The sequence below is a fragment of the Agelaius tricolor genome, unplaced genomic scaffold (genome assembly GCF_023055355.1).
Source record: "Agelaius tricolor isolate 1412-34295 unplaced genomic scaffold, bAgeTri1.0.p SCAF_71, whole genome shotgun sequence".
Lineage (NCBI taxonomy): Eukaryota > Metazoa > Chordata > Aves > Passeriformes > Icteridae > Agelaius > Agelaius tricolor.
The window spans coordinates 715034-741829 of record NW_027269331.1 but is presented as its reverse complement, the minus strand read 5'-3'; the positions used below and the strand labels follow the sequence as shown (position 1 = coordinate 741829).

Here is a 26796-nt window from a genome sequence, read left to right as displayed (position 1 = left end):
GGGAATTACATCTCCATTTTTTTTAAGGAAGCTCCCTCCTGCAGTGTGGGTCAGTACTCCTGGAGATTTCATCCAGGTTTTTAAAGTTCATGCAGGCTTTCAGGGTGTCAGCACATGGCAGGGATGGTCACCCCTGTTCTGTAAATTCCAGCCCTCATCCCTGTAAGGGCAAGGGTGGAGATGGGGATGGTCCAGCAGCCAGGGCTGTGGCACTGCTGTGCTGCTGCCTGCCTGCAGGGGTTATTTGGGATTAATTTTGGGATTAAACCCCTCTGCAGCTCTCTGTTGCTGCTCAGGGAGGGCCCAGCTGGCTGTGGGGAAGGTCAGGAGTGCTGTGTCACCTTGGGGAAGGTCAGGATGGCCGTGTCACCTGGCAGGGCTTCACGCTGCCCTCAGCATCCCTGTCAGGGGAGTCAGCTGCTGCCTGCACATCCCCTTCTCCCTGGGGCGCTGCTGCTATAAATAACTGCTGGAAGCAGGCTGGCAGAAGAGCCAGGACTAGCTGAGCAGGGCTCAGGTCTGCCTCCTGAGCAGCCCTGTGCTGCCATGGCCCTCGGGAAGGGTCGCTGTGTTGTGGGGTGCAGCGTGCACAGCGGCTGTGCTGTGAGGAGAAAGGGGATTCATGGCTGCTGGCACCTTGTGAGGGATGTCGTGGTGCCTGCTGAGGAAGGCAGGAGTTTCCCCTGAAATGGGAAATGTGAACCCCCTCCCTCTGAATTGCTATAAATTTTAAGTTAAGGGAGCTCTCAGGCAAAAAAAATATGGGAGCAGGAATAACAGTTCTCTACTAGAGAAGAAAATAAAAAGACAAAATGAACCTAAACCAACGCTGACAGAGTCAGAACACAACGTGACACCCTGTGGGTCAGGGTGTTGGCAGCAGTCCCATTGGAATTGTGACTCAGCCCTCCTGCAGTGTCAGGTGTGGTTCTGTTGGAGCAGGGCTCCTTTAGAAAAGGGTGTAGTCATCCTCTGAAGATCCAGTGGAAGAAGAGGCAGCTGCTGTTCCTCTGGGAAATCCAGTGGAGAAGCTGGGCTGGTGTTCCAGAATCTCCAGATTATATCCAGGTAGGAATGCTTGGCTCCTCCCTCTGGGCTCACATCTCCCAATGGGATGTTGCAGTTCTTATCAGCCATGCAGTGATATTCAATAGCTGTTATCAGCAGATGTGGAAAAAAAAAGGCAAATAGAATACACCTTGCCTTCCAGTCTGGGACAAGGGGCTTCCTGGGCACTCTGCTCTTAGGGTGGCACTGGAGGAGCAGCCAGGCAGCAGATCTCACCAGGTCCATCACATCCCAGTGTCATTGCAGGCATTAATGATCATCTCTAGCCACAAACACCCACGAGAGCTCCCAGCTGTGTGAGTCTGACCCGTTTCTCTGTGTCACAGGTCTGAAGGCTGGCGATGAGGTGCTGGAGATCAACCAGAGAGCTGCAGAGGAGCTGGACTCGGCGCTGCTGAAGGAGGCGCTGGCGCAGCCCTTGCTGTGCCTCACCGTGCGCACCCACCCCGAGCCAGAGGAGGCCCAGAGGCTGGCACAGCCGCCCCCACGGCGCCCAGAGAACCCCCCCGAGCCCGGGGACGGCGCCCTGCCCTTCCCTGGGGGCAGCCAAGGTACGGGGGCAGCACACAAAGCACTCCTGGGGGCTCACTCCCTGCTGGGAGGGAGGGCAGCTACAGCCTGAGCTGGGCACGGCATCCTGGGCTCACAGGGGTACCCTTTATCCTGGCAAAGACATGGAAAATATCAGCACCAAGCTGGGCTTTCCTGCAGGGTGTGGTATTTTCTGAGTCCCACAGCAAAGGGAGGAAGGAATCTGACTCCATGTTCTCAGAAGGCTAATTAATTATTTTATGATCTATGTTATATTAAAGAATGCTATACTAAACTATCATAAAGAATAGAGAAAGGATACAGACAGAAGGCTAGAAAGATTCTAATGAAAACTTGTGACTCTCTCCAGAATCCAACACAGCTTGGCCCCTGATTGGCCAATGAGTCAAAATAACTCCCATGAAACCAATTAAACAATCACCTGTTGGTAAACAATGTCCAAACACATTCCAAAGCAGCAAAACACAGGAGAAGCAAATGAGATAATACTGTTTTCCTTTTTCTCTGAGGCATCTCAGCTTCCCAGGAGAAGAAATCCTGGGCAAGGGGATTTTTCAGCAAATATGACAGTGCCAGCAGTGTGTAAAAGTTAGCAGGCTCCCAGCTCTTGGACAGGCTGCCTGGCTTTCTCCTTATCAGAGAAATCTCCCAGGTTCAGTGTCTCTGGCTCTGTGACTGACATGCTGGACTAAAGTCCTGCACTTGGTCAGTTTTTATGTACCAAGTCATTCACTGATACCAGCTGCTGACAATCTGTGCCCACTGGACCACAAAGCAAGTGAGAAGTGTTCTTCTCAGCTTTTCTGTGGAGTCTTATTTGCAATTTAAACATCAAAATGCAGTTTTGCTGTGGTAAATGATAATATATATTCATGATCTGAGTAAGGGCAGTTTTCAGTCTATCATGAGGGAAACAGGAAAGGAAAATTTTTGTCCTAGCTTTATATAGGATTGAAATAGCCACCAGATGCTTTAGCTGTTGTGTTTAGCCTCATACTTGGAAATGATCACAATTCAGGGGCTGACTGGGCGTTCAGGGATTGTAGCTGAGTCTGAGGAGAGGTGTTGGGTGTAAGGCATAAGCTGTGACTCTTGATTAACCTTCAAGAGGCAGCATAATGTGAAGTGGATGTCCAAAGATAGCTCATTGCAAACACAGCTTAGGAAAAAAATGATTTTAAACAAGGAATGTGGTTCTCATGGCTACCTGAGAAAATTAGAACTTCACTACAGTTGCATCATCACACAAAAGAAATAAGAAAAGAATGACTCAAATTCTGTGACTTAATGAAATTTCATTAAGTAAATGGTGGAGGTGATGGGAATCTAAGGAGGTAAAGTGTCATCAGCACAGGCACCCCACATCCAGGGACAGTCACAGACCCAAGTGCTCCTTCTGGGCAGCTCAGAGGTGCTTTTCCCTCTGGGTTTGCCCTCAGGATGTGTGTGTGGCAAGGGGAGGAAGAGTTAAAGCATTCTGTGTGCAGTGTGGGGCACCACAACATCAGAAAGGTCTCAAGCTGTTGGAGGGTGCCCAAAGGAGGGACATGAGGATGGTGAAGGGTTTGGAGGGGCCACACAAGGAGCAGCTGGGGGCACTTGGAATGTTCAGCTGGAGGAGAGGAGGCTGAGGGGAATCTCCCTGGGGTCTGCAGCTTCCTCCAGAGGGGCAGCTCCAATCTCTGCTCCCTGGGACAGGGACAGGAAGGGCTGCAGCTGTGCCAGGGAGGGTTGTGTTGGATATTGGAGGGTGCTGGGCACTGCCCAGGCTCCCCAGGGCACGGGCACGGCCCCACAGAGCTCCAGGGATGCCCAGGGTGGGATTTGGGGTGAATGTGCAGGGCCAGGGGTTGGGCTGGATGGTTCCTGTGGGGCCCTTCCAGCTCTGGAGGTTCTGTGGCTCTGTGATTCTCCCTCTCTGGGGTCAGCCAGGAGCACAGGGGCCCTGTGTGTTTGATGAGGTGCACAAAGAACTCACAGGGAGGTTTTAAACACCAAAATGTAGGGGTTGACATGTGCAGGTGATCCCAGAGCACAGTGCCATGGGAAGGGACATTGCTGCTCAGAGAGCCCAGCTGGCAGAAGATTGGTTCTATAGCAACTGGGACTTGTTTGCCACAAGGTTGGTTCCTGAATTTCTATGTGCTCCTCTAGATCTGACAACAGAAGAGGACACTGGTTTTGTAGCTCTTCCTTCAGTTTTTTGGGATCATTTAGAATACAGGAGAAATCAGTGGGATTTCCAGAATGAAGTAGTTTCTAGGTAATCAAAACTGTTCTGAGCTGAGTCTGGCTTTGGGGAGTGTGATATTCATAGCAAAAGAGGGAAAAGAGGGAGCAAGGAAAGCTTCCACACAGCTCATGGCAAATCCTTCTGAGGGGGCTGCTAAAGGCACCCTCGTGCAAGATGTGGACTAAACCTACACAGGCAGCCACAATTCAACATTTTCCTGAAATCTTCCCCTTTTCATTTTCATGGAAGTTTTCCCAGTGAGGCTTTTGTGCTGGAAAATCGAGGTAGGCTTGCACACTTTCCCAGCCGGCCACAAGGTGCCCCCATTTGCTGCTCGACAGCAGCTTCTGACAAGCCTCTTGTCCTTGTGATTGTCACTGAAACCCTGAGTGCTGGGGCCTCAGCCTTTCCCTGGGGTGAGGGTGCCCTGGGAGTTGGGATTTCTGTGTTCCCACAGAGCTCTCCCAGCACTCACATTCCTTCTGGAGCGTTGGGCTGGCATCTGGTCCTCCCCAAAAGGACAGGAATATTTCTCCCAGCCAGCAGGAGGAGTGCAGGTGTCCCTGGCAGCTTCTGTAGCTGCCACATGAAATAATCTGGGATGGCTTAGCCCGGGGTGAGAGTGCAATCAAGGCTCTGCACCCTATTGTGTGACTGGGAGGCAGCTGATCTTCCTCACCCTTTCCTTCTGTGTTTTATTAAAGCTTTTCTTTTTCTGCTGCTGCGCTTTGTCATGGATCCATTACCTACATGACATTTACAAAGGGGTCCCTGCTTGTGTTTGGGATATTGTGATGTTACCTTAGATTTTTGTTGATCTTGGATTTTTGTTTATCTTGGATTTTTGTTTATCTTGGATTTTTGTTCTTGGCTCCACAGCATCTTGCAGAGAGCTGTCAAGTATGCAGTACCCACTGACCTATTAATTTGTGTCCTTGTTGGTTGCAGGCAGCCTGGCTGGCCAGGCAGATCAGCTCCATGCTTTCTGCTGGATGCTTTTTGATTTATGGGACACAGATTCAGTCTGTGGCTGAGGAACTGCATCCCCTCCCAGCAGGGTGACAGTGCCAGTGGCACGCACACCCCTCATTTTTGTGTGAGGCAAATGATTTTGTGTATTTTCAAAATACGATTTTTTTTAATTTTTTTTTTTTTTAATGAAAATACTTTTTAGGTTTTTTAAAGGAAGCTGTCCTGGTGCCTTGCTGCTCAATGGGAGGTGCAGAGGAGCAAAGCAGGGCTGTGTTTCTGGGAGCTGACCTCCCTGGAGTGTCTGCCAGAGCTCCTGTTACATCTGACATCTCTCACAGCTCTTCATCACCTGGAGCTGCCCTGCACATGCTGAGCTTGGGGCTGGAGGTGCAGTTCAGCTTTGTGGCTGTGGTTTCTTCACTGTGTTTGCTCAGCAGCTCGTTCTGGAAGTGACCTTGGGTTTGTATCTGTGATTGATGTGAGAGCTGCCATCCTGGGCACTGTGGATGCTTTCCCCATGGAGCTGTGCTGCCTTTGCAGAGCCACAAGTTTTGTTCCTTTCATCTGTTAGTGCTTTTCCTGGCCCTGGGTTCTCTCCTGTAACACAGCCTGCATAAGTTTGGCTGAGGAGGATTAGTTCTGGTTGTGTCTGGAGCCCCCAGCAGGTTTTCCTGATTGCCTAAAAGGATCAGTGGGGTCTGTCTGCCCTCCCCACAAGGAGTGTTCTGCTCCCCTGGGTGCAGGGAATGGGAGCTGAAAGCTGGAGCACAGCCTTGGATCTCCCCACACCATCAGGAAGGTATTCTGCTATTGGAAGGGGATTGGGAATGGGGTTAATACCCAGATTTGTTTGTTTGTTTCACTCCCTTCTTTCAGTGTGGGGCAGTCTCTGAGGTTTAGGCTTTGCCTGCCCCTGGATTTTGGAGACTTTTAGCATGGGGGATAATGTGAAGCACACGAATCACCATGCAGAATGGATAAAGGCTGAAAAAGAAAATGCCCCCCTGTCTGGAATGGGTGTTTCAGCCTCCTGGATAGGAGCAGGTGGGTGTTTCAGGGAGTTTGTTGTTTTGTGGCTCAGAGAGCAGCCAGAGGCTGGAGTTATTAACACACAGGCTAAATCTGTGCTGTAAAACTGAAACAAACTCCTGCTGCACTGTAAGAACAGCCACTGCTTTTTATTCCATCCTCGTCCATCACAGTCCCCCTTCGGCTGAGTAATTTGGATTTCAGAACCAGCTGAGGCCAGCAGTGACCCTAATTTCTTCAGGGTTATTTTCCTGGGGCTGATTTCAGACTTACTGTAGCACAGTTGTTATTCTCGATGTGACAATTCCGGGGCACTTCCCTGCAGCAGCCACTGGAGGGCTTTGGGATAAAATTCCATTTTTCATCCCCAGTTCCCCAAATTGCTGCGGTGCTGCCTCGCCCTCTGGCGGCCTCTGGTCCTGCGCAGGAGGCAAGGCCGGTGTTCCCCATTTCCACATGGAAATGAATCCCATCCCCAGCATCCCAGGGCACTCGCCCCTTTCATAGCTCAGTGTTTCAGAGCTAACCAGAATTCTTCTGCAAGGAAGAAAAAAGGACATATTCCCTTCTTTTACTGCAGATTTATAGGTGAAATGCTACCTTAAATACAAATTTAATCCAAGACACTTCTCTAACAACTGCTGTCAAAAATGGTGCATTTAATGACAGAGCCTCTCCAGTGAGGCTTAATGACTCTGTTGTCATAACAGGGCCATTCCCTAGCAGCATTTGGATTAGGGAAGCTGCTGTAAAACTGCCCAAAAAGATGATACTGGGGTATTGGTATTTTTATTATATATTGATATACAAATTCAATATAATATTGATATATATATATAAAATATATATTATATATTATTATATATAAAAATATTATAGAGATATATATATATATAATATATATTTTTATTATTATATATTGATATTTTTGAAGCTTAGGCACTGAGGTGCAGGATTCCTGGTGTGTATTTTGTGTTAGCAGGGTGCACACTTGGAGCTTTGTCCTGCAGCTGGCAGAGCTTGGCTCAGGGTATTTATTCCCATGGCACTGAAATAAATATATAAATAGTAAGAAATAAATATATGGCCTGGCAGCAAGCAGGAGGCTTTAGGAGAGGTACCACACACTGTGGAATTCTCATTAAAACCTTGAATTACACCGGCCCTGCAAACTGGAAGCAGCAGTTGTGGGAAATCCTCGCCAAGTGCTGAGCTGGTGCTGAAGCTTTCCATGATTTTCCAGACCTTTAAGCCCCAGCCCCTTTGCTCCAGTGATAGAAAACTTCCTTCCATTGTGCTGGTTGTGGCCACAAGTGGAGTTGTTTAATGGGCATTGGTCACACTGTCCCAGGTGTGAGGGGCTCCTGTGACCTCCCTCTGTGCTGGGGCTGCACACAGGGCTTTTTTTGACCCCCTTTTCCTGCTGCTTTTTTGCATTTCCCCTCCTAATTCCTGCATGTCCCATGAAGGCAGCAAATGGCAGTGGTCAGGAGGAAGGAAAGCAGCATCCTGACAGAGCTAAATGAGGATGCCCAGGGCAAAAAGCAGGTGATGGAACGATCCTGACAGAAGTGGGCCGGGAGCTGGGAGCTTTTCACGGGCAGGAAGGTGCAGCTTTATTGCTCTGGCTGCATTTAACGAGCAGCAGATCAACCTGCTCAGGTCCCTGCTGGCCAGAGACATCAGGAACAGCACACGTGCTGTGAGTCTGCTCCTGGGAGAGATTCCTGTCTGCTGGCTGAAAGTGCAGGAAACGGGTTAAATGCAGGAAAAGGAAGAGGGGTGCCTTGAAAGTAAACTGAACGAAGACTCTTACCTTGGTTTGGGCTGAGAAACAGCTGCAAGGTGCATTTCACACAGTGAGAGAAGGAAATTAATTGCAGTGAAAAAACACAGTCTGGCCCACACAATTTAAGGCACATAGCACTTATTTTCTCTGGTTTTTTAAATGGACACCTTGAAAATTCCTCTTCACACGTTAATAGGGAGAGCAGAAAGCTGATAGAGAGATTTGATAAAATCTGGGCAAGGCTCAGAAAACTGAGCTGCTTACAGAAAAACACTTCTTCAAATAGATTCTGTGTTGCCAAACAACCCCTCCAGGCACATCTTTTTCCAAGGTAAGCCCTCCCTTTTCAGAAGAGGGGCCTGAGCTCTGAGCTACCTTTTATATTCTTTCCATTTCATCAAGTGCCCAACTTGGCTCCATCCCAGTGTGCAGAAAATGTTCTGAAGTTATTTCCACATTTCTGAACTCTGGCTTTTCCAGATTACCTCTGGACATAACAAAGTGGGAAATCTTGCACAGTCATGTAATTTATTTTTAATAGCGGGGTCTAAAAACCTGCCTGAACAGCAGCTGAATGTTGGGTCCTGTCTGCTAAAAAGGTCTAACACTGGGTTTGTTTCCTCAGCAAGCGAGTGTGTCAGGTCAGAAATACAGGAATCACCATGTCCCACGTGAGCCAGGGCAGGCTGGCCAGCACCAGGAGCTGCACACTCCCAGTTTCCATGTGAAACCACTGGGGTGGAAAGCTCCTTGGCACTGCTCACCAGCCAGGCAATGCAGGCTGGATGTCAGGGGTTCAATGTGACATTTTAGCCCTATCTCTGAATCTGTTCTGGCCAGGGAGATGATGTCTGGTTGTAACCTGTTTGTTTTTACACCTGTGCTGCACGCCCTGCTCACGGGTCGCTGGGTGCCTCTGGCTGTTGGTGTTCCATGGGAGCTCCACGGCTGCAGCAGGGCTTCCTGGGGATTTTGGGGAGCTCTGGCCTTGTTCTCACCCCCGTGTTGCTCTGGCAGGGCACTCCCTCTGCAGTGACCCCGACAGCTCGGCCGAGGTGGCCCCGGAGGAGGCGGAGGCGCAGGACCTGGAGTCGTCGGACGAGGCCGAGAAGATGAGCAAGGTGAGGAGGCTCAATTTCCACCTTGGCTGGGAAAACGCTGCTTCTGCTGTGGAGGTGTCTGTGGATGATCCCAGATGGGATCTGTGAGGGTGTTTCTGGATGATCCAGGATGGAGCAAACCGTGCCTTTGGTGGTGGCACGTCACCTGCTGCCTCTTCAGCAAGATCCGTGCCCTTTTTCCAGGCTGGGCTCACATCTCCAGTACCTGTGACAATGTTCCCCACAGAGTTTGTAAATGGGCTGGTTTATCACCTCCATCCCCAGAGCAGCTCCACTAAACCACGTGGATTACAAGGATTTCTTATTCTTTCTTGATTGCTAGGCTTAGGACAAATGTAAATTAAACTGTATTTCCTTACAGCAATAGCATCGCTCACACGCAGGTGTCTAACTGCAAACTAATCACAGCCAATCCAGCTCAAACCGAAGCAAAACTCTGCAGTTGCAGCTAAGAGCTTGTGCAAATGGGCTGCTAATTGCCATCGATTTTCCACAGCGGTTGGTGGTGACAGTGGGTGATGATCGGTGGCTCCCGAGGCACAATCCAGCGGATTATCTTGATTGCTGGCAGGAATTTGTGATATAGGTGATGCTGAGAGCTTACAGCTGTTTTCCTCCACAGTTAATGGTGTCATGAGAATTAGATCTCAGTCTGTTGGTGTTTCCCCTCCGTGCCTGTTTTCTCTCCTGTTTAACCGAGCTGTGTTGCACTGAGCTCTGGGCTGGTCCCTTCTGCTCCACTGCAGAGAAAGGAAGGAAAAGACCTTGGCCTCTTGTTTCCTGAGCCCTTGTGGCACTGCAGCCTGCACTCGTGTCCTTGATAGCCACACAGCGGAAGGGAAACATGAAATGATCACAGGGAAGGGGAATACCCTTTGTTTCTAGGGTTTATTGAGGAACAGCTTGTAAGTACACATAATTTCTTCTTCACTCAGGGGCCATGTTTGTTGATAGTTTGGGATTTTTAACTGTAAGTTTCTTCTTTAGTCAGTGGAAGTCTTTATTGATAGCTTATGAATATTAACTGTAAATTTCTTATCCACCAAGTGGAGGTGTTTGTTGATAGTCTGGGATTTTTAACTGTAAATTTCTTTAGTAAGTGGAGGTGTTTGTTGGTGCTTTGAGATTTTTACCTGTAAGTTTCTTCTCCAGTAAGTGGAAGTCTTTGTTGAAACTTTGCGATTTTTAACAGTAAATTTCTTCTCTAGTAAGTGGAAGTTTCTTGATACTTTGGGATTTTTAACTGTAAACTTCTTCTCCAGTAAGTGGAAGTGTTTGTTGATACTTTATGATAGTTTGTTGATAGTTTGGGATTTTTACCTGTAAATTTCTTCTCCAGTAATGGAGATATTTGTTGATAGTGTTTCATAACTGTAAATTTTTTCTTTAGTTGGTGAAAGTGTTTGTTGATAGTTAGATTTTTAACTGTAACTTTCTTCTCCAATAAGAAGAGATGTTTGTTGATCCATTGGGATTTTTAACTGAAAATTTCTTCTTCTGTCAGTGGAAGTATGTGTTGATACTTTATGAATTTTAACTGTCAATTTCTTCTTTATTCAGTGGAGATGTTTGTTGGTCCATTGGGATTTTTAACTGTAAATTTCTTCTCCAGTAAGTGGAGATGTTTGTTCATAGTTTAGGATTTTACACTAAATTTATTCTCCAGTAAGTGGAAGTCTTTGTTGAAACTTTGCAATTTTTAACTGTAAATTTCTTCTTTAGTAAGTGGAAGTGTTTGTTGATAGTTTATGAATTTTAACGGTAAATTTCTTCTCCAGTAAGTGGAAGCATTTGTTGATAGCTTGAAATTATTACCTATAAGTTTTTTCTCCAGTAAGTGGAAGTCTTTGTTGATACTTTGGGATTTTTAACTGTGAATTTCTTTTTTAGTAAGTGGAGAAGTTTGTTGATGGTTTGTGATTTTTAACTGTAAATTTCTTCTTTAGTAAGTGGAAGCGTTTGTTGCTAGATTTTAGCTGTGAATTTCTTTATCCGGTGGAGGTGTTTGTTGGTATTTGGGGATTTCTGACTGTAAATACGTGGGATTTTCATATGCTGTGAGCAGAGTGTGTTCTGTCAGAGGAGGCTGTGGCAGAGCAGCGAGCACAGCTCGAGGCTGCTGGGGAGTCCCTGCTCTCCATGGGTTTGCCAGGGCAGCCTGGGGGGCTTTGCCCCTCATCCCCTGGGTGCTCAGAGCTGGAATTGCCTGCACAAGGCACAAGGATTACCCGATTAGCTCTGCAGCTCAGCAGGTTGAGTCAAACTGAGAAATGGGTGTTAGCAGCTCTAATGCTGAATATTCCCTCCTGGAGGAGTAGCTCCCAGCTCTAAGGAGCCCTGCTTTCCAACTGGAAGAGCTCCTGCCCGTCTGGCTATGCAATGTTGATGTCACTGAGTGTTTCCTTTGGGATACAGAAATATGTCTCTGTATTTGTGGGGGGTGAAGGGGAAGTGAGGCTTTTATTTTTTCCTGGTTCAAACTGCTTGGAATGTTCTCCCACAAATGAAGGGCACAAGGACCTATGGAATGTGTCTAATATCCTGAATTTGGCAATCTCAGGGATGCTGCTGTCCCTGCTCTGTACTTAGTGCCTTCCTTGCTGACTGTGGAAACTCCCAAATTCTGCTGCAATGCCTATAGAAAATTCCAGTGTATGGTAGTGGGGAAGAAAAAAAGCTCAGCTGAGGGTTCTCCTAATCCCTTGGCTTCTCTGTCTGCTTGGGAAAGCTGATGTGCATGGGAAGGAGGATTCTTGCAGTGTGTGTTCTCCCATGGGAAATCACAGAAACGGGGAGGAAAACAAAGGTGTTTTCCTGTCCATGCACTCCCACACCTTTCCATGCTCCTGGGATTATGGCACAGCAGATTAAGGTGGTGTCCTCAGGGCTGTTTCACAGGGGTTAGTTATTTCTGTCCATGGCAAGGGGAAGGCTCTGCCCTCGTGCCACCTTCCCCTTTATCCCATCCTGCTCCCAGCCGTGCATGGTGGAGCTCAGGAGACACTTCCCTTATTTTCCTGCCCTTTTTGGGTACAGCAGGGCAGGAGCACCCCCATCCATTCACTGCTGGTCAGCAGGGGAACGTTCCCATTTTAGCAGCAGCAGAGCTCCCCTCCTTCCAGCACAGAGGGATCCCAGAGCAGTCCTGGGGCAGGCTCCATCCCTGCCCAGGGAGCACTGCAGACAGGGACAGCTTCCCCAGGAAGCTCCCTGGCTCTCCAGGCAGCAGAGAGATCCTAGGGCTCATGAATGATTGATGGGAAGAGGAGAGGAGCGAGGTGCTCGCAGCCGCCTCCCTCTGCTCTCCTAGCACAGGCTTTGTGTGAAGGTAAGTGGGGGGAAATCCCACCAAGAGCTGCCCTTGGGCCCTTCACCCTTGCCAGGCAGGTGGCAGGGGGCTGTGTGACACAGGAGGCACTGGGATGTGTCCTTCCTCCTCCTCCTCCTCCTCCTGGTGCCTCTGTCCCTTCCCCCAGCCCAGCATGTGTGCCTGTGGGTATGTGTTTCCTTAGGAGTGGTGCTTTGGATTCTTAATCTGCAAAAGCCTCCGAGCTGTGGTGGTGCTGAAGGATTTGGAGGTGCAGCAGGAGCCCTGAGGACTCCTCCCTTTTCTGAGAAGCTTGTCTTCTCCATATCCTAAAGGCCTGATAATGCAGAGCTTTCTTCTCCATCGTTCTTGTCAAAGCAATGATTCCATTATATAGAATAAGGGAAAGTGAGGTGTCTCTTCAGGTAAAACACTAGAAACCCTTCTCCAAGGTGGGCTGAGGTGTCAGTGGTGTGGGATAGCTGCTGCTCTCTGGCCTCACTCCCTATCTAATTTCACCTCTTATCTCTTGGGGTGACATCCATGTGAAGGGTGGTGAGCAGGGCGCTTTCCAGGTGCAGCTGGCCCTGGCCTGAGCTTTCCTGTTTCTGCTTGTTTCTGCCCCGGGGTGGACTTCTGCCTTTCCTTTCTGTCCCCATTTCATGTGGGGGCCAAGGGGAGGAGAGAGCTGGGAGGGAGAGGAGTGGGGGAAAGGAAAGCCTGCTCTCTGCCACCTTTTCAGGCTTGGTTTCATCTAGCACCAAATTTCAGACTGTTTATACGAAACAGGGAGGGCATGCCCCTGTGCCAGCCTCTGCTCAACAGAGCATCAAAACATTTCACACCAGAGTAATTTCTTCAGTGATTTTCTTCACTTGCCCCTGTGGTGACCTGATTATTTTGGCCTTTCTGATATTGAGGTTCCAAGGGGGCACCCAGAAAACTGAGTAGACGAGTTGCTGATGTTGCAGGTTGCCAGTACTGAATCTCAAAATCAGTCTTTGTGTATTTTCTTTTCCTGTCGTGGTCCTTTGAATTCAACTGGGGATGTGCTGTAAGAAGTGTCACCAGCTAAAATTGCTGCAGGAGCCTGTTTCTCCCTGTTTCTGATTGCAGACTGTGCCTGTGGCAGTCAAGGCCAATTACCTGGCAGCAGTGCTGCCTGGGGAAGTGTGCTCGATGGGCTCTGTGTGTGTGCACGCCCGTGCCACTTGGAGGGATTTTTTTTTCCCCAAGAAAAGTAGGTCGGCTGCTCTCTGCAGCATTACTCGAGACCAGCGTAAGTCTCCAAACCTTCAGTGTGTAGCAGTAGCCGTGAAAGGATTAAAAGGGGGATTTGCGGGGTCCCTTTCCCAGCGGCAGGATCGGCTCTTTGAAGCTCCTTTCATTCGGTATTGCCGAGCCGTGCCGCCGGCTGCGCTGAGCCACAGGCACCGCTATTGCCGACATTGCCGACAGACATCCCCCCCCGAGCTCCGCCGCGTTCCAGCCCCGCTGCCGGAGCTGCCTGCCCCGCAGCGCCCGGCTCTGGCCTCGCCCGGCTCGGGACGGTGAGCGGATGGCACGGGAGGGAGCCTGGGGAGGCGCCGGGGGGCGGTGGGCGCTGCCCTGCCCCGCTCACACGCGGAGGGAGCAGCCCGGGGTGCCTGGGAGGAGCAGGAGCATCTCGGGGTATCTGGGAGGAGCAGGAGTGGGAGTATCTCGGGGTGTCTGGGAGGAGTAGGAGCATCTCGGGGTGTCTGGGAGGAGCGGGAGCATCTCGGGGTGCCTGAGAGGAGTGGGAGCAGCCCGGGGTACCTAGGAGGAGTGGGAGCATCTCAGGGTGCCTGGGAGGAGCCGGAGAGCATCTTGGGGTACCTGGGTGGAGCAGGAACATCTCAGGGTGCCTGTGAGGAGCAGGAGAACAGCTCGGGGAGCCTGGGTGGAGCAGGAGCAGCCCAGGAGGAGCAGGAGCAGCCAGGGAGGCGCCTGGGATGCGCGGTCCCGGGAGCGCGGTGCCCGCCCGGTGACGGCCCCGGGAGCGCGGTGCCCTGCGGCGATGTCGGCGCTGCGGAGGGGGAACCGGAGGGTGCGGAGCGAGAGCGCCGGCAGGGATGGGGACTCCCTGCTCCGGATGCTGTACCTGGTGAGCGGGTCCCAGGGGATGGGATGGGCTCGGGAGCGGCGCTCAGGGATTGTGGTGCGGTTCGCTGTGCCCTGCAGAGGCTCTGCCTGCCGTGCCGCGGCGCTGGCAGCGCTGCTGGAAGGATGCTGCGGTTCGATGGGCTTTGTTTGGGCGGGCGCTGCTGCTCGGAGTGTGCCCAGAGCGCACTGCCTGATGCCCGGGCAGCTGGATGTGTCTGCATGGCAAACACAGCAGGAAACGGCTTTCAGCACTGCCTACGGCTTTTGCAGCAGCAGCCCCATGGTTGTGATGTCCTTGATCCTCCTCCATGGGAAGGATGAGAGCTCGGCTCCTCTGCTGAGCCCCCTTCCGAGGAGGGGTTAATGGCTGTGAACTCCACTTTCAGCTTTTTGAAGGGATTGCCTGCGGGATTGTGCCTGAAGTGTGATGCCGTAATTCCCCGTGAGAAGTCCTGGTTTAGAGCTGTCATTGTCACTGCTGGCAGAGCTGCTGCAGGGAGATAAAAGGATCTGATTCTCTTCCATACGTTCCCTACTTATCCACTGTCTCTGGGAAAATGGGGACAGAGGGGTTTTTGTGAAATCTGCTTGAGAGTTTTCACCAAAATAGCTGTGCCCTGAAGCCCCCGTGTGCAGTGTGTGCCTGCTTTGTGTCTGGGAATGGATTTTTTAAAGGGAATACCAGGTAGACAGGATTGTGCTCAGGGATGAAGCACAGCAGTTGTTGCAGGGGGAGTCAAGCACTTCAGTTCTAGGAGAGAAACCACCGTATTTTTATTGATATGGACTGATAAGGTAACCAAGTTTGCTGGTCAGTATGATGGTGGTTTAACAAGGCTTGGTGGCAAGGCTCACTTGGTTGTTTACTGCACCCTCCCATTGAGGGATGAGGGTCAGAAAGGACCCTCTGAGTTGCTGAATTCAGAGGGGTTTAGGTGCAGCTGGATCTGCTCTAGTGCCAGATTTGGTCAGTGCTTTATGTCTGAAGGATTGTATATGCACAGCCAATGCTTTCCATCCCTTGGCTAAGAATAAACACAAAGTTCAGCACGTCCTGATCACACCTCAGAGACATTCCCACGCAGGTGTGCTCACACCCCACAGCTCTTTGGTCAGTGCACAGGCACAGGAGCAGGTTTGTGGCTGTGACTCTGTCCTGGCAGCGTGGGGTGTGTGGGCAGCTCCCCAGAGATGTGGGGCAGGGCAGTGCTGGCCCTGGCTGCAGCCCTCGGGCGGTGAATGGAGCGTGCACAAGTGGAGATAAGGCTTTGGGAAGTCCTCCACACTTCCTTCCTGCCATGTGGGTGTAACTGCTCCTGCTGGGGCACACCACATGCCTCTGTGAGTTATTTCAGCTTCAGTGCTGAGCTGGTGTTTCACACCCTGAGCGCATTTTCACTCTCTCTTTCTGGGTGACCCATCTTTCCCTGCAGGAGCCTGCACAGGATGGGGGGATCTGCAGAGTGGCAGGCAGGAACTGCTTAAAACACTTGGTTTATTTGGGGGTTTGATTCCAGATTGTGCTTTATGCATTAGAACTGGATTTATTTGTGCATTTGGATATTAAAGCAAAACGCCACTGGACACGTCTGCCTCGGGTAGTGCTAGCAAAGCCAAGCGTTGCTGAGCAAAACCCTGCCTGTGCTGGGTCTCTGCAGGCTCAGATTCACGTCTGAGCTCTCAGTTCTCTGTGCCTTCCAGCAGAGCAGGGGGCTTGGGAAGGTGTTTTAACCTGTGCTGGAGCCAGGCTTTCACCCACTGCCCCTGGTAGATTTGGGGCTGTTGGCTTCAAGGTCACACCTGCTGAAATCCGATGCAGATCTAATCCAAAAGTTTAGGTGGGCTTTATACTTAAAAGCACATTAAGTATAGTGGAACCTTGCTGAGAAACAACAGGAATTATTGAATAATTAAGATTACTACATCTCAAATCCCAGTGACACATGCCAGGAGCAGAGTGAGTTGGAGGTGGACTGGTCCAACTCACTGCTTCCTCCTGCCTTCAACTTGCAATGTTTTTCCTTTCTTCCACATCTAAATTAAACCTCAGAAACTGAAGGTGAATATTTTCCCTGGAATGAAGTGTGTCCAAAAGGCATTTTTGTATAGACAGCCAGTTCCTGGCTCACAAGAGTGTCCTGAAGAAAATGATCCTTTGTGTAATGAGCATCTTTGCCCATGTGCTGTGCAGTGGGAGCTCAGGGGAGCATTTGCAGCCCCAATAGACCTCTAAGGGAAGGGGGTGGAAATCTTTTTTGTCCTAACATGGATTGTAGGTGCATGGAGAGGAAATAGCTCTGTGTGAGCAGACTGCAGGGCTTAAAAAACATGGAGATCACAACTACCAGTGGGTGGGAGTGAAGTGATGTCCCAGGGGCAGAGCTTTGTCTCCAAACCGCAAGGTGAGGATGCGCTTTATTTTCTCTCTCTCTCTTTTTTTTTTTTTTTTTTTTTTTTTGGGTTAGTTTTTTTCTCCTCTGCTCTCTTCTCTGGTTGAACAGGCTGATTTTGGGTCAGTTGTTCCACAGAATTACAGAATTACCCATATTGAAGAACACCTCTGAGACCATGGAGTCCCAGCTGTGCCCAGTGCCCACCTTGTCACCCAGCCCAGAGCGGATGGGCACTCCAAACCTCCCTGGGAACCCTTTCCATGGGGAAATTCCTGAACTGGGGGGCTGTAGAGGCAGAGCTGGGAAGTCCCTGAGCCTGGGCTGAGGTCCTCTGGCAGGATGATCAGCTGTGGTCCCTGGAGCAGCTCTTTTCCTCCAGGTCTCTGGGAGGGATGGAGGCAGCCCACGGCTGCCTTGGCAATCCTGGAAGCCTGGAGCTGTCATCACTGACACCAGAGACTATTCCTGCTCCAAACTCTTCAGTGTAATGAAAGATAGGAGGAAATGATCTAACACGAGGGGGTGAAGTGAGGATAACTGGCTTTTTATATAGGCAGCTGATTAAATATTAAAGGAAGCAGGGAGAAGGAGCAGCTCTGGGAATTGGCACTTAGGGGGAAGAAGTTCACCCTGCCAGGCACATTTCCAGACACAGCCTGGGGACACAGCTGCCTGCCCAGAGAGCTTCTGCTTGGAGCCCGGAGGGGATTTAGCTGGGAGGCTCTGCTTCCCCACGGCCCAGCCTGAGTGATTTCTGCCTCTGTGTCAGCTGAGCTGTTCCCAGCACTGCTGCAGCCCTGGCTGGGGAACTGCCTGGGGCTGGGGTGAGAGTTTTTGTTTGCACAGGCATTTTTGGTTCCCAGTTCTTGGGTTTCTCTGTGAGTTTGTCGGTCTTAAGTGCTGGATGAGCCTGTTTTAATTAAAACTCACGTGTGTGTGAGACCAGGAATGGAGCTGAACAGCGCTTCAATTAATTTGAATTCTGCAACTCCTTTTTTTTTTTTTTTTTTTCTTTATCCCCAGTCACAGAGAGACAGGCCAGACACTTGTGGTGCCTGTTGAGAAGTCCCCAAGCTGCAGCTGCTCAGCTGCAAAACCCCTCCTCAGCCCCTTTGTTCCTCTGGCTCTTACTTCCAATATTACCGCTGCTCTTTCCTCTCCCTTCTCTCCAAAGAGCACAGAGCAGGTCGCAGCTTTCTGTCGCAGCCTGCATGAAATGAACCCCTCTGACTGCAGTGCTCCCCCCCAGGACTGTGCAGGGCCCCAGCTGAGCACCATGAGGCAGCTCACGGACGCAGACAAGCTCAGGAAGGTCATCTGTGAGCTCCTGGAGACCGAGCGCACCTACGTCAAGGTGAGGGCCTCAGCCTCAGAGCTCCGCTGCTTGCTGGCTCTGCTTCACCTCTGGAGCTCTTGCTGAGCTTGCATTCAGTTCTGTGATACAAAATATTCTGTATATCATATATATATAATGGCTGAAATGTCACTGAAACCACGGAGATAAGGCATTTCCAAGTGCTTCGGCTGTTGGGCTTAGCTGACGCGCAGTTACTGCTCGCTGAGATCTGGTTCTGGTTTTGTGACTGGAAATGTGTGAATGTTTCCTTTTCCTGTCTTAAATTGGGCAAAATCCAGCTATTTCGTGTTGTGTGTAAAAAGGGAAAATCCTCAGATTAGGTAAGCATCATTTGCCACCTCATTAAATATCCAGAGGGACCAACATGGGAATCTTTCTCTGAATTTTTAGGATTTAAATTGCCTGATGGAGAGATACCTGAAGCCTCTACAGAAAGAAACCTTCCTCACACCAGATGAGGTATGTCGACCCTTGTTTGTCTGAAATTAATTTCACTGAATTCCACTCCTTGCAAATAATGGATTGAGTGGAGCATCAAGGTGCTGCTCAGTAATGTCTGCAGCTTGTTTTTTCCTGGCATCACATTGTTTTACAATTGGACTGAGAATTGCTGCAGTTCTAGAAAACACAATTTAACCTCAAAGTGATATTTTCAGCATTCTGCTTTTTTTCTCCTTTTATTAGCTGGATGTTCTCTTTGGGAACCTGACTGAAATGGTAGCATTCCAGGTAGAGTTCCTGAAGACTCTGGAAGATGGAGTAAGGCTGGTTCCAGACCTGGAAAAGCTTGAAAAAGTTGAGCAATTTAAGGTATAATTGTTTACTTTTATATATTAAAACCTCGTTTTTTGCATTGTCTCACTGACACTAAATTTTGAGGAGACCTTTAACACTGTCCATCATATTTTTCTGACTGTTGTCACTGTTCATGTAAAAACCTGCATCTTCTTCCATTTAAGATTGGGTTTTAACTGATGCTGGTGCTGCTGAAAAATGATTCTGCTGCAATTATAGTTTATGCTACATTTAGCCATATAGAGCACTAGCAACCATGTGCTTTTTGGTTCTATTCTTGCCCTTCTGCCAGATTTCTTGCCTTCAGCTGTCAGGAAATGCTAGAAATGGAAAGTTACATAAAATCTTTGCCCTGACAAGTCTCATGTTCAGAAGCCCTCTGGGGCTACAGATCAGAGCAATACATGGAATTTTGTGTTTCCACTTCCAGTCCATGGTGGCAAACACTTCTGCCTTTCAGCAGGTGTGCATCTTCACAGGTAGGAATGGAAACTGCAGCTCTGTAAACTTCATTTCAAACCCAGGGAGATGTGGAGACAGACTTCATTTTGTATCTAATGCAGTGGTACTGGAGGTATGGGAAGGAGCTGATAGAATGTTTTTCCTTTGGAGAATTCTGCTCTGGCTCTCAGCACCACTCACCTTGGCAAAGGACAGGAATAATAATAATAATAATAATAATAATAATAATAATAATAATAATAATAATAATAATAATAGTTCCTCTGGCCCTGTGTGCTCTGAGCTGTAAGAGAGGAGTGCCAGTGAAGGGTTCTTCCAGAGGAAACTCCATCTCCTGAGTGCTGCTGCTTCCAGCTCTTCCCACAAAGCTGCACCAAGCTCGCTTTCAGTTCTGCCCCTGGGCCTGTCTGAAAGCAGCTGGGTGTGAAGGAAGGAAATGTGGGGTTCTGTGCTTTCAGTTCTGCAGTTTGCTTCCCCTCTCCCCCTGGCTGTCCCCAGGCTGCCCACGTGTGCTCTCAGCCCCTCACCAGGTGCTGTCTGGTTCCCAGGACATTTTGGGATTGTGTTTGACCCTGAACACCAGCTCATTTGCAGGCAGGGGAACCCCTTGGTGTGTTTGTGGGGGATGAGGGTTGCCTGCAGCTCCTCAGTGCCCTGATCCATTGCAGGGTCAGACACATGCAGTCCTCTCTGTGGGCTCTGGCTGTTGCTGAGGGCAGCGAGGTTTTTGGATGCAGCTCTGGAGTTAATTCCCTGTGCAGCCAGGGCTGCCTCCAGGCTGGGGCTTGGCTGATGGTGCTGATTACAGAGGCTGAATCCACACACCAGGGCTGGGTGGATGAATCATGGACTCACAGGATGGTTTGGGTGGAGGGAACCTGCAAGATCCCTTAGTTCCACCCCTTCCACTATCCCATGTTAATCCAAGCCCTGTCCAGCCTGGCCTTGGACACTTCCAGGAGCAGCCACAGCTGCTCTGGGGACCCTGTGCCAGGGCCTCACCACCCTCAAAGGGCAGAATTCCTCCCTGATATCCCATCTAAACCTACTCTTCATTTAGTTTGAAGCCATTCCCCCTTGTCCTGTCACTCCAGCCCCTTGTAAAGAGTCTGTCTCCATCTTCCTTGCAGGCTCCCTTCAGGCACTGGAAGGCCACACTGAGGTCACCCCAAAGCTTCTCTTTTCCAGGCTGAACAGTCCCAATTCTCTCAGCCTTTCCTCCCAGCAGAGCTGCTCCATTCCCCCTGCTCCATCACCCTGGTGCCTCCCCTGGGCTCACTCCAGCAGCGATGTCTTGGTGTGCAAACACCCTACAACTGCATTCTCCTGTCCTCCAAAAGCTGGATGGAAGCTTCAGATGAACTGGCTGAAGGCAGAGTAGCTAAATGCCTTTTTACTAATGCTTTTTTTTTTTTTCTTTTCATCCCAGAAAGTGTTGTTCTCCCTGGGTGGATCCTTCCTGTACTACGCTGACAGGTTCAAGCTGTACAGTGCCTTCTGTGCCAGCCACACTAAAGTCCCCAAAGTCCTGGTGAAAGGTAAGAGCCCCTTCAGAGTTGCTGTGGGAAGTGGATTCGTAGAGAATTCTCCAAGCCTGACAGAAGGCTCACATGATATACATCTGTATGTAAACTTTGAGATAAGAAATGCTGACTTAGAATAATGGAAGATTCTTAGAAATGAAATTTCTAATTTCATGATGTAGAATAATGAAAGATTCTTAGAAATGAAATTTCTAATTTCATGACGTAGAATAATGAAAGATACTAGAAATGCTGGGTTAGAATAATGAAAGATTATTTCTTGTTAAATAAGAAAAATGCCACGGAATAGGACAGACATTGCTGAGAGAGAAATGGAGCTAGAAACAAGTTTTAAAGGATGACTTTGTAGATAAGACTGGGTACTTTGGAGAAATAGAACTATGAAAGATGCATTGTAATAAGATTCAGGAGGGGTAATTTTAGATGATTGGCTTTAAAGCATTTACAGCATGGTGTGACAAAAGCTGGCAGGCCAAGAAACACTTAGAGTGTATTGGAATTAGGAAATAGTTGGCTTCTGATTGTGATGGTGTGAATTATAACATCTGTATTGTCTCACCCTTTGCATGACATTGAAAATAGAATCCAAGTTTTTAAAACTCCTCTCAGTTGCCCCATCTCTGGGTCAGAAAACAGCATAATCCAACAAGTTGTCACAGCCACGTTCTGGTTGTGGTCACTGCACCCCAAACCTCTGAGGGCAGGAATGGGGGAGGATCAGCCTGGGAGAATGTTTCATGGAAGCTGGTGAAATATTTTAGCCCTCTCTCCCCTCTCTCCTTCCTCTTGCCTTCACTCCAGTTTGCCTGAGGAGTGCCCATGGCAGTTCCTAGCAGAGCTTGGCTTGCTGGGTGGGAGATGAAAGCCCTGTGGTCTGGCTCCTGGGCCAGCTTGCCTCACAGGGATGTTTTCCCCTGTGGAAGTGGAGATCCCATGGAGTTACCAGTGCTTTGTGCAATTCCTTTTTGGCCAAGACGTTAAACAATCAAATGGTTCCAGTTGTAGCAGCAGTGCCATTGGGGGAGGAGCTCTTGTTTTTCAAACAACATCTGCGTGTCTGACAGTCAAAAATTTTGAGTTTTTTTATTTCTTGGTTGGTTTGGGGTTTGGGTTTTTTCTGTGCACTTTTCTTTTTTTCATTTCTGCTTGTGAACTTTTATTCCCTGTGCTGCAAAGAGTACTTGGCAGCTCTGTGGAATACATAAATAAATGATTTGTTGCTAGTCACATCCATGCTTTCTTTTGGCAGTATTTTATAGGACCCTAATGTTAAAGCTGTAGACTAGGTAGATCTGGTTCTTTTGCTTTTCTTTTCCATTGCTGACTGTATTTATAAATGAGAAAGTGTTGTGCTTGAGTTATGGCATAAACAGAACTTAAAATTCTATTCCAGAGGTAAATCTCTTCAACAGCCTGGGAGTGTATTTCAGGTGTCACTTGGTGTCCTCAGCTGAGGTGCAGGTGGCTTTTGCATTTGAAACTCAAGTTGCTTTATGGAAATCAGGTGACTGCCTGCAAAAAAACTCCCAACCCCAGCAGGGGACATGACTCCAATAAAAGCAATTGTGTGGAATTGCTCCTGCACTGAATAATTTGTGTCTATAAATACCACCTCCTCCTTCCTTCCCTCCTTATGCTCCAGTGGAGGGAGCAACAGAGAAAATGGCAATTTTATTAATTCATAGCAGTCAGGTAGAAAAGATGATGGCAGTCAGGTGTCCAGTCTGCCTGTGCTCCCAAAATCTGGTGCATTAGCCTCAGTTTCTGCTCCTGCCTCTCGCCAGCTCCTGCTGGTTGTTGTGACTCAGTGCTGCATTTTAAGGTTTAATGAGGTAACAAGAACCAGACTTGTCAATACTGTGGGTGCACTCTGGCTGGGAAGCAGTGACTTCTCACAAATTTCCAATGTGAGACTTTGCTTAAAGGGAGCAGATGATTAAAACATCTAAAATAGCTGCCAGGCCAGAAGTACTCACTGCTTGTCCTGAGAGGCAGCTCCAGGCTCTGCTCCTTGTGACCAGGGACAGGACCCCAGGGAAGGGCTGGAGCTGTGCCAGGGAGGTACAGGCTGGATTTTAGGGAAAGGTTCATCCCCCAGAGGGTGCTGGGCACTGCCCAGGCTCCCCAGGGAATGGACATGGCCCCACAGAGCTCCAGGGGCATTTGGACAGCGCTGCAGGGATGCTCAGAGTGGGATTGTTGGGGGTCTGTGCAGGGCCAGGGATTGCACTGGATGATCCTTGTGGGTCCTTCCAGCTCAGGGGATTCTGTCATGGATAGTGCAATTAAAAATTGCCCTGCTGGAGGTGGATGCCTGCTGTGAAATCCTAAATAGCACATCCGGAGAGAGTGGCAGTGACTCAAATCCTGGAGGGCGTAAATCTAATTCTGCAGGCCCAATAAATCTGCACTTCCTCACAAAATGCCTCCAGATAAACCAATTTAAACCTGGAAAAGTTGCTTTCTCAGGGCAGCAGTGAGGATTTTTCATTGATCCAATGCCTCCTTTGAATCTGGCAGCCAAGACAGACACTGCTTTCAAGGCGTTCCTGGATGCCCAGAACCCGCGCCGGCAGCACTCCTCCACCCTGGAGTCTTACCTCATCAAACCCATCCAGAGGATACTCAAATACCCCCTCCTGCTCAAGGAGCTCTTTGCTCTCACTGATGTGGACAGTGAAGAACATTATCACCTTGATGGTAAGGACTTAACCCCACTTTCGTGTGGCTCACCTCTTCTCTTGAACCTCCCTCCATCCCTTCCTCTCGGAGGGTTAAAAGTGCCTTTGGCTCATCCCCTGTCTCTCTTGCAGTGGCCATCAAAACCATGAACAAAGTTGCCAGCCACATTAATGAAATGCAGAAAATCCATGAAGAATATGGGGCAGTGTTTGACCAACTCATAGCAGAGCAAACAGGAGAGAAAAAAGAGGTAACAATCAGATTAAGATTTAGATTTAGAGAGGAAAGGGTTATTTTGTTGCCTGTTAAACTGGATCCAGCATTTACCTTTTCTGTTGTGCCACTGAAGTAAATCCTGGTGCAAACAGATAAATCCCAGTGGTAGAGTTGAAGTTCAGTTGAAGAGCTGAACTGAAGTGAATTCAGACTTCACTGAGCAGAGGATGAGGGATGGGATAACATCCTCCTGAACTGGGGCTGGCCCTCAGTTTGTCACTCTGGGCACCATAAGGACAAAGGTCTGGTTGCTGCACCTGCCAGCAGCTGGGAACTCCATTCCTAGTGTGTTCCCAGCAATGTGGTGTCCACAGAGGAGCCCTTGGGCAAGGTCAGGAGCCACAGCAGCTCTGGGGAGGGGCTGCTTTAGCCACTGCACCTGATGCAGCCTCTAAACCTCACCCCAAACTGAATATGTGCTTAAATATTCCAACAAAATACAGAGAAACTGGTAGGGAGAAATGTGGACAAAGGGGAATGAAAGGCAAAGAAAACATCTGAGTTTGACCTTGACTTCCAAGAGCTGGACTCTTGAGTTTACCTGACCCTAATTTATGCTCATTAATTAGGGGTTTACATGCATCTGTTTGCAGTCAGCTGATGAAATACTCCAGAAGTTTGCTGGGGGGAATTTTGTTCAGGTCTAGACTCGATGCAAGTTTCCTTGAGCTGCAAGCTGCCATCAGATTCCTGGAGCTGATTAAAACCCTTGCCTTTGTGCATGTGTTGGCAGGTGGCCGACCTTTCCATGGGGGACTTGCTCTTGCATAACACAGTGATATGGCTGAACCCTCCTGCTTCCCTGGGCAAGTGGAAGAAGGAACCTGAGCTGGCAGCGTTCGGTTTGTATCCCAGGACTTGCATTTCACATGCCTTAAAGAGTGGCACAATTCACATTAAACACCGGCAGCTGTGCCTCAGGCAGATGTTGAAAGTCTCTGAGCACGGCCTTCCCCAGGGCTGGCTGGAATTTAAACCTGGCCTTAAAGGTTGCAGGGCTCAGTTCTCCTCTCTGGTAGTTCTCCTGGCACAGCTGAAAGGTTTATGTGCTTGGGAATAGAGGAGACCCATCCCAAGCCTTATGGATGCTCTTGAGGAGAGGCTGTGGGAGCTGGGCCTGGTCACTCTTAGCAAGGAAAGGCTGAGAGGGAATCCTTCAATCTACAAAAATACCCCATCAAAGCACACAGATATGCCATCAAATCCACACAGATATCCCATCAACCCACTCAAATACCCCACCAACCCACACAGATATCCCCAAGGGCTGTCACAGGATGGTGCCACACTCTGCTCAGTGGTGCCAGTGACAGGGTGAGGAGAAGTGACCATGAAGTAAAACACGAGTTCCACCTCAGCCTGAGGAAGAACTTGTGTCCATGGAGGGGGCAGAGCCCTGGGACAGCTGCCCAGGGAGGGCCTGGAGTTTCCATCCCTGGAGACATCCCAAAAATCCCCAATTCCTGTGTCACCTGCTCTGGGTGACCCTGCCTTGGTGGGGAAGGGGGGTTGGACTGGGTGATCTCCAGAGGTGCCTTCCAACCCCAGCTATCCTGGAATTCTGGGATTCTCTGACTCCATAGCTTTTGTCTCTCTCTTTCTCCTCCAGTGTTCAAAACTGCCGTGGTCCTTGTGTACAAGGATGGTTCCAAACAGAAGAAGAAACTGGTAAGTGTGCAGGGACTGTTTGGGTGATGCCATGGGCATTTCTGGGGCTGTGAGGGAGTTTTTCTTCCCACAAAGCCGTGGAGCTGGAATGAGCGCTGGCATGCGTGGTCCCTGGTGTCTGAGCAGCTGGGTGGGCACAGCAAGCATTCCTCTGTCCTTTGTTGCCATGCTTGCCACATCCATTCCCTGCAGTGGGATTGTCCTGGCTGAAGATGTGAGTGTGTCTTGGCTTAGATTCTTTGGTCTGTGTGAGTGTCTGAGAGCTAATTAATGTCTGTCACCTCACACAGTGCCCTGGGTGTTGTGTGCCACCAGGCGAGTGCTGGCTGCTCTCAGCTCCATCAGGAGTGGCTCAGGCATCCCACTGGAGTTTGGGGTTCCAAGTTAAAGCTGAGCTTGGCAGTGCTACCACAGGGGCACAGTCTGTAGTGATACAGGGAAACTGGTGATCCATACCCATGGCATAAAGCAGAGAGGGGTTGGAGGTGCCTGCATGGGGAAAGGCAGCTGGCATGGGGTGACTTCAGAGAGAAAAGCACAACTCTGATATATTCCTGAGTGTGTGTGCACCCAGGGCTGGGCTGGGGGACTCTGGAGGGCATTGCTCAGAGCTGATGGGCCTTAGGGCTGCTGTAGTCCAGATTCCAGCAAAGTCCCCACAGAGAGGCCCCCAAGGGAGGTGTTGGGGTGGGAAAAGCAGGATTGCAGCAGCTCTGTAGCTGGGAGCCCTCAGCACAGGGCACAGCACTGTCTGCCTGCCCCAGGGTGCTCCTTTCCTGACAGTGTTTGAAATTCTTGCAGGGAGGATCCCACAGAGCCTCAATTTATGAAGACTGGGATCCGTTCCGGTTCCGCCACATGATCCCCTTGGAAGCGCTGCAGGTGCGGGCCCTGGCCAGTGCAGGTAATGTCCCTGGAGTTAAAAACCTGCCATCTGCCAGGCTTGCAGGGTGTGTGTGTGCCCTGGGCACCCCCACTGGGCATGCAGTAAATGCTTTGCACTTACCTGTGAAGGTAGATGTGAATTTCTGCTTGCTTTCCCTTCAGATGCAGAGACCAATTCTGTGTGTGAGATTGTCCATGTCAAATCTGAGTCTGAGGGCAGGCCAGAAAGGACATTTCACCTCTGCTGTAGGTAAGTGGGACTCCCTGTTTTCTGTTTTCCTTCACAGCTGCATCTCTGCATCCCTGCTTGCCTGTGTCTTTCCTTTTGAGGCAATCTGGGAACTGTTAAACTGGATCCAGTATTTACCTTTCCTGCTGTGCCACTGAAGTAAATCCTGGTGCAAACAGATAAATCCCAGCTCAGTTGAAGAGCTGAAGTGAATTGAATTCAGACTTCACTGAGGGGAGGGTGAAGGGATGGGATAACATCCCCCTGAACTGGGGCTGGCCCTCAGTTTGTCACTCTGGGCACCATAAGG

The 26796-nt window shown here is 49.5% G+C and overlaps 1 protein-coding gene across 6 annotated transcripts in view; it reads left to right on the top strand.

The window, feature by feature from the left end:
• The window catches only part of TIAM1 (TIAM Rac1 associated GEF 1), a 150959-nt gene that overhangs the window by 119060 nt on the left and 5103 nt on the right, over window positions 1-26796 (top strand). For 3 of the 6 annotated variants that reach the window (XM_071417920.1, XM_071417921.1, XM_071417922.1), the window contains 12 exons: window positions 1395-1619; window positions 8661-8764; window positions 17763-17942; window positions 18336-18404; window positions 18630-18755; window positions 20632-20740; window positions 23267-23446; window positions 23560-23678; window positions 24438-24546; window positions 25314-25372; window positions 26174-26276; window positions 26420-26507. In XM_071417920.1, coding sequence (XP_071274021.1) covers window positions 1395-1619; window positions 8661-8764; window positions 17763-17942; window positions 18336-18404; window positions 18630-18755; window positions 20632-20740; window positions 23267-23446; window positions 23560-23678; window positions 24438-24546; window positions 25314-25372; window positions 26174-26276; window positions 26420-26507 — 1471 coding nt within the window. Of the gene's footprint in view, window positions 1-1394; window positions 1620-8660; window positions 8765-13756; window positions 14197-17762; window positions 17943-18335; window positions 18405-18629; window positions 18756-20631; window positions 20741-23266; window positions 23447-23559; window positions 23679-24437; window positions 24547-25313; window positions 25373-26173; window positions 26277-26419; window positions 26508-26796 lie in introns of those variants that run through there. The other 3 variants (XM_071417923.1, XM_071417925.1, XM_071417924.1) reach the window with 3 other exon arrangements.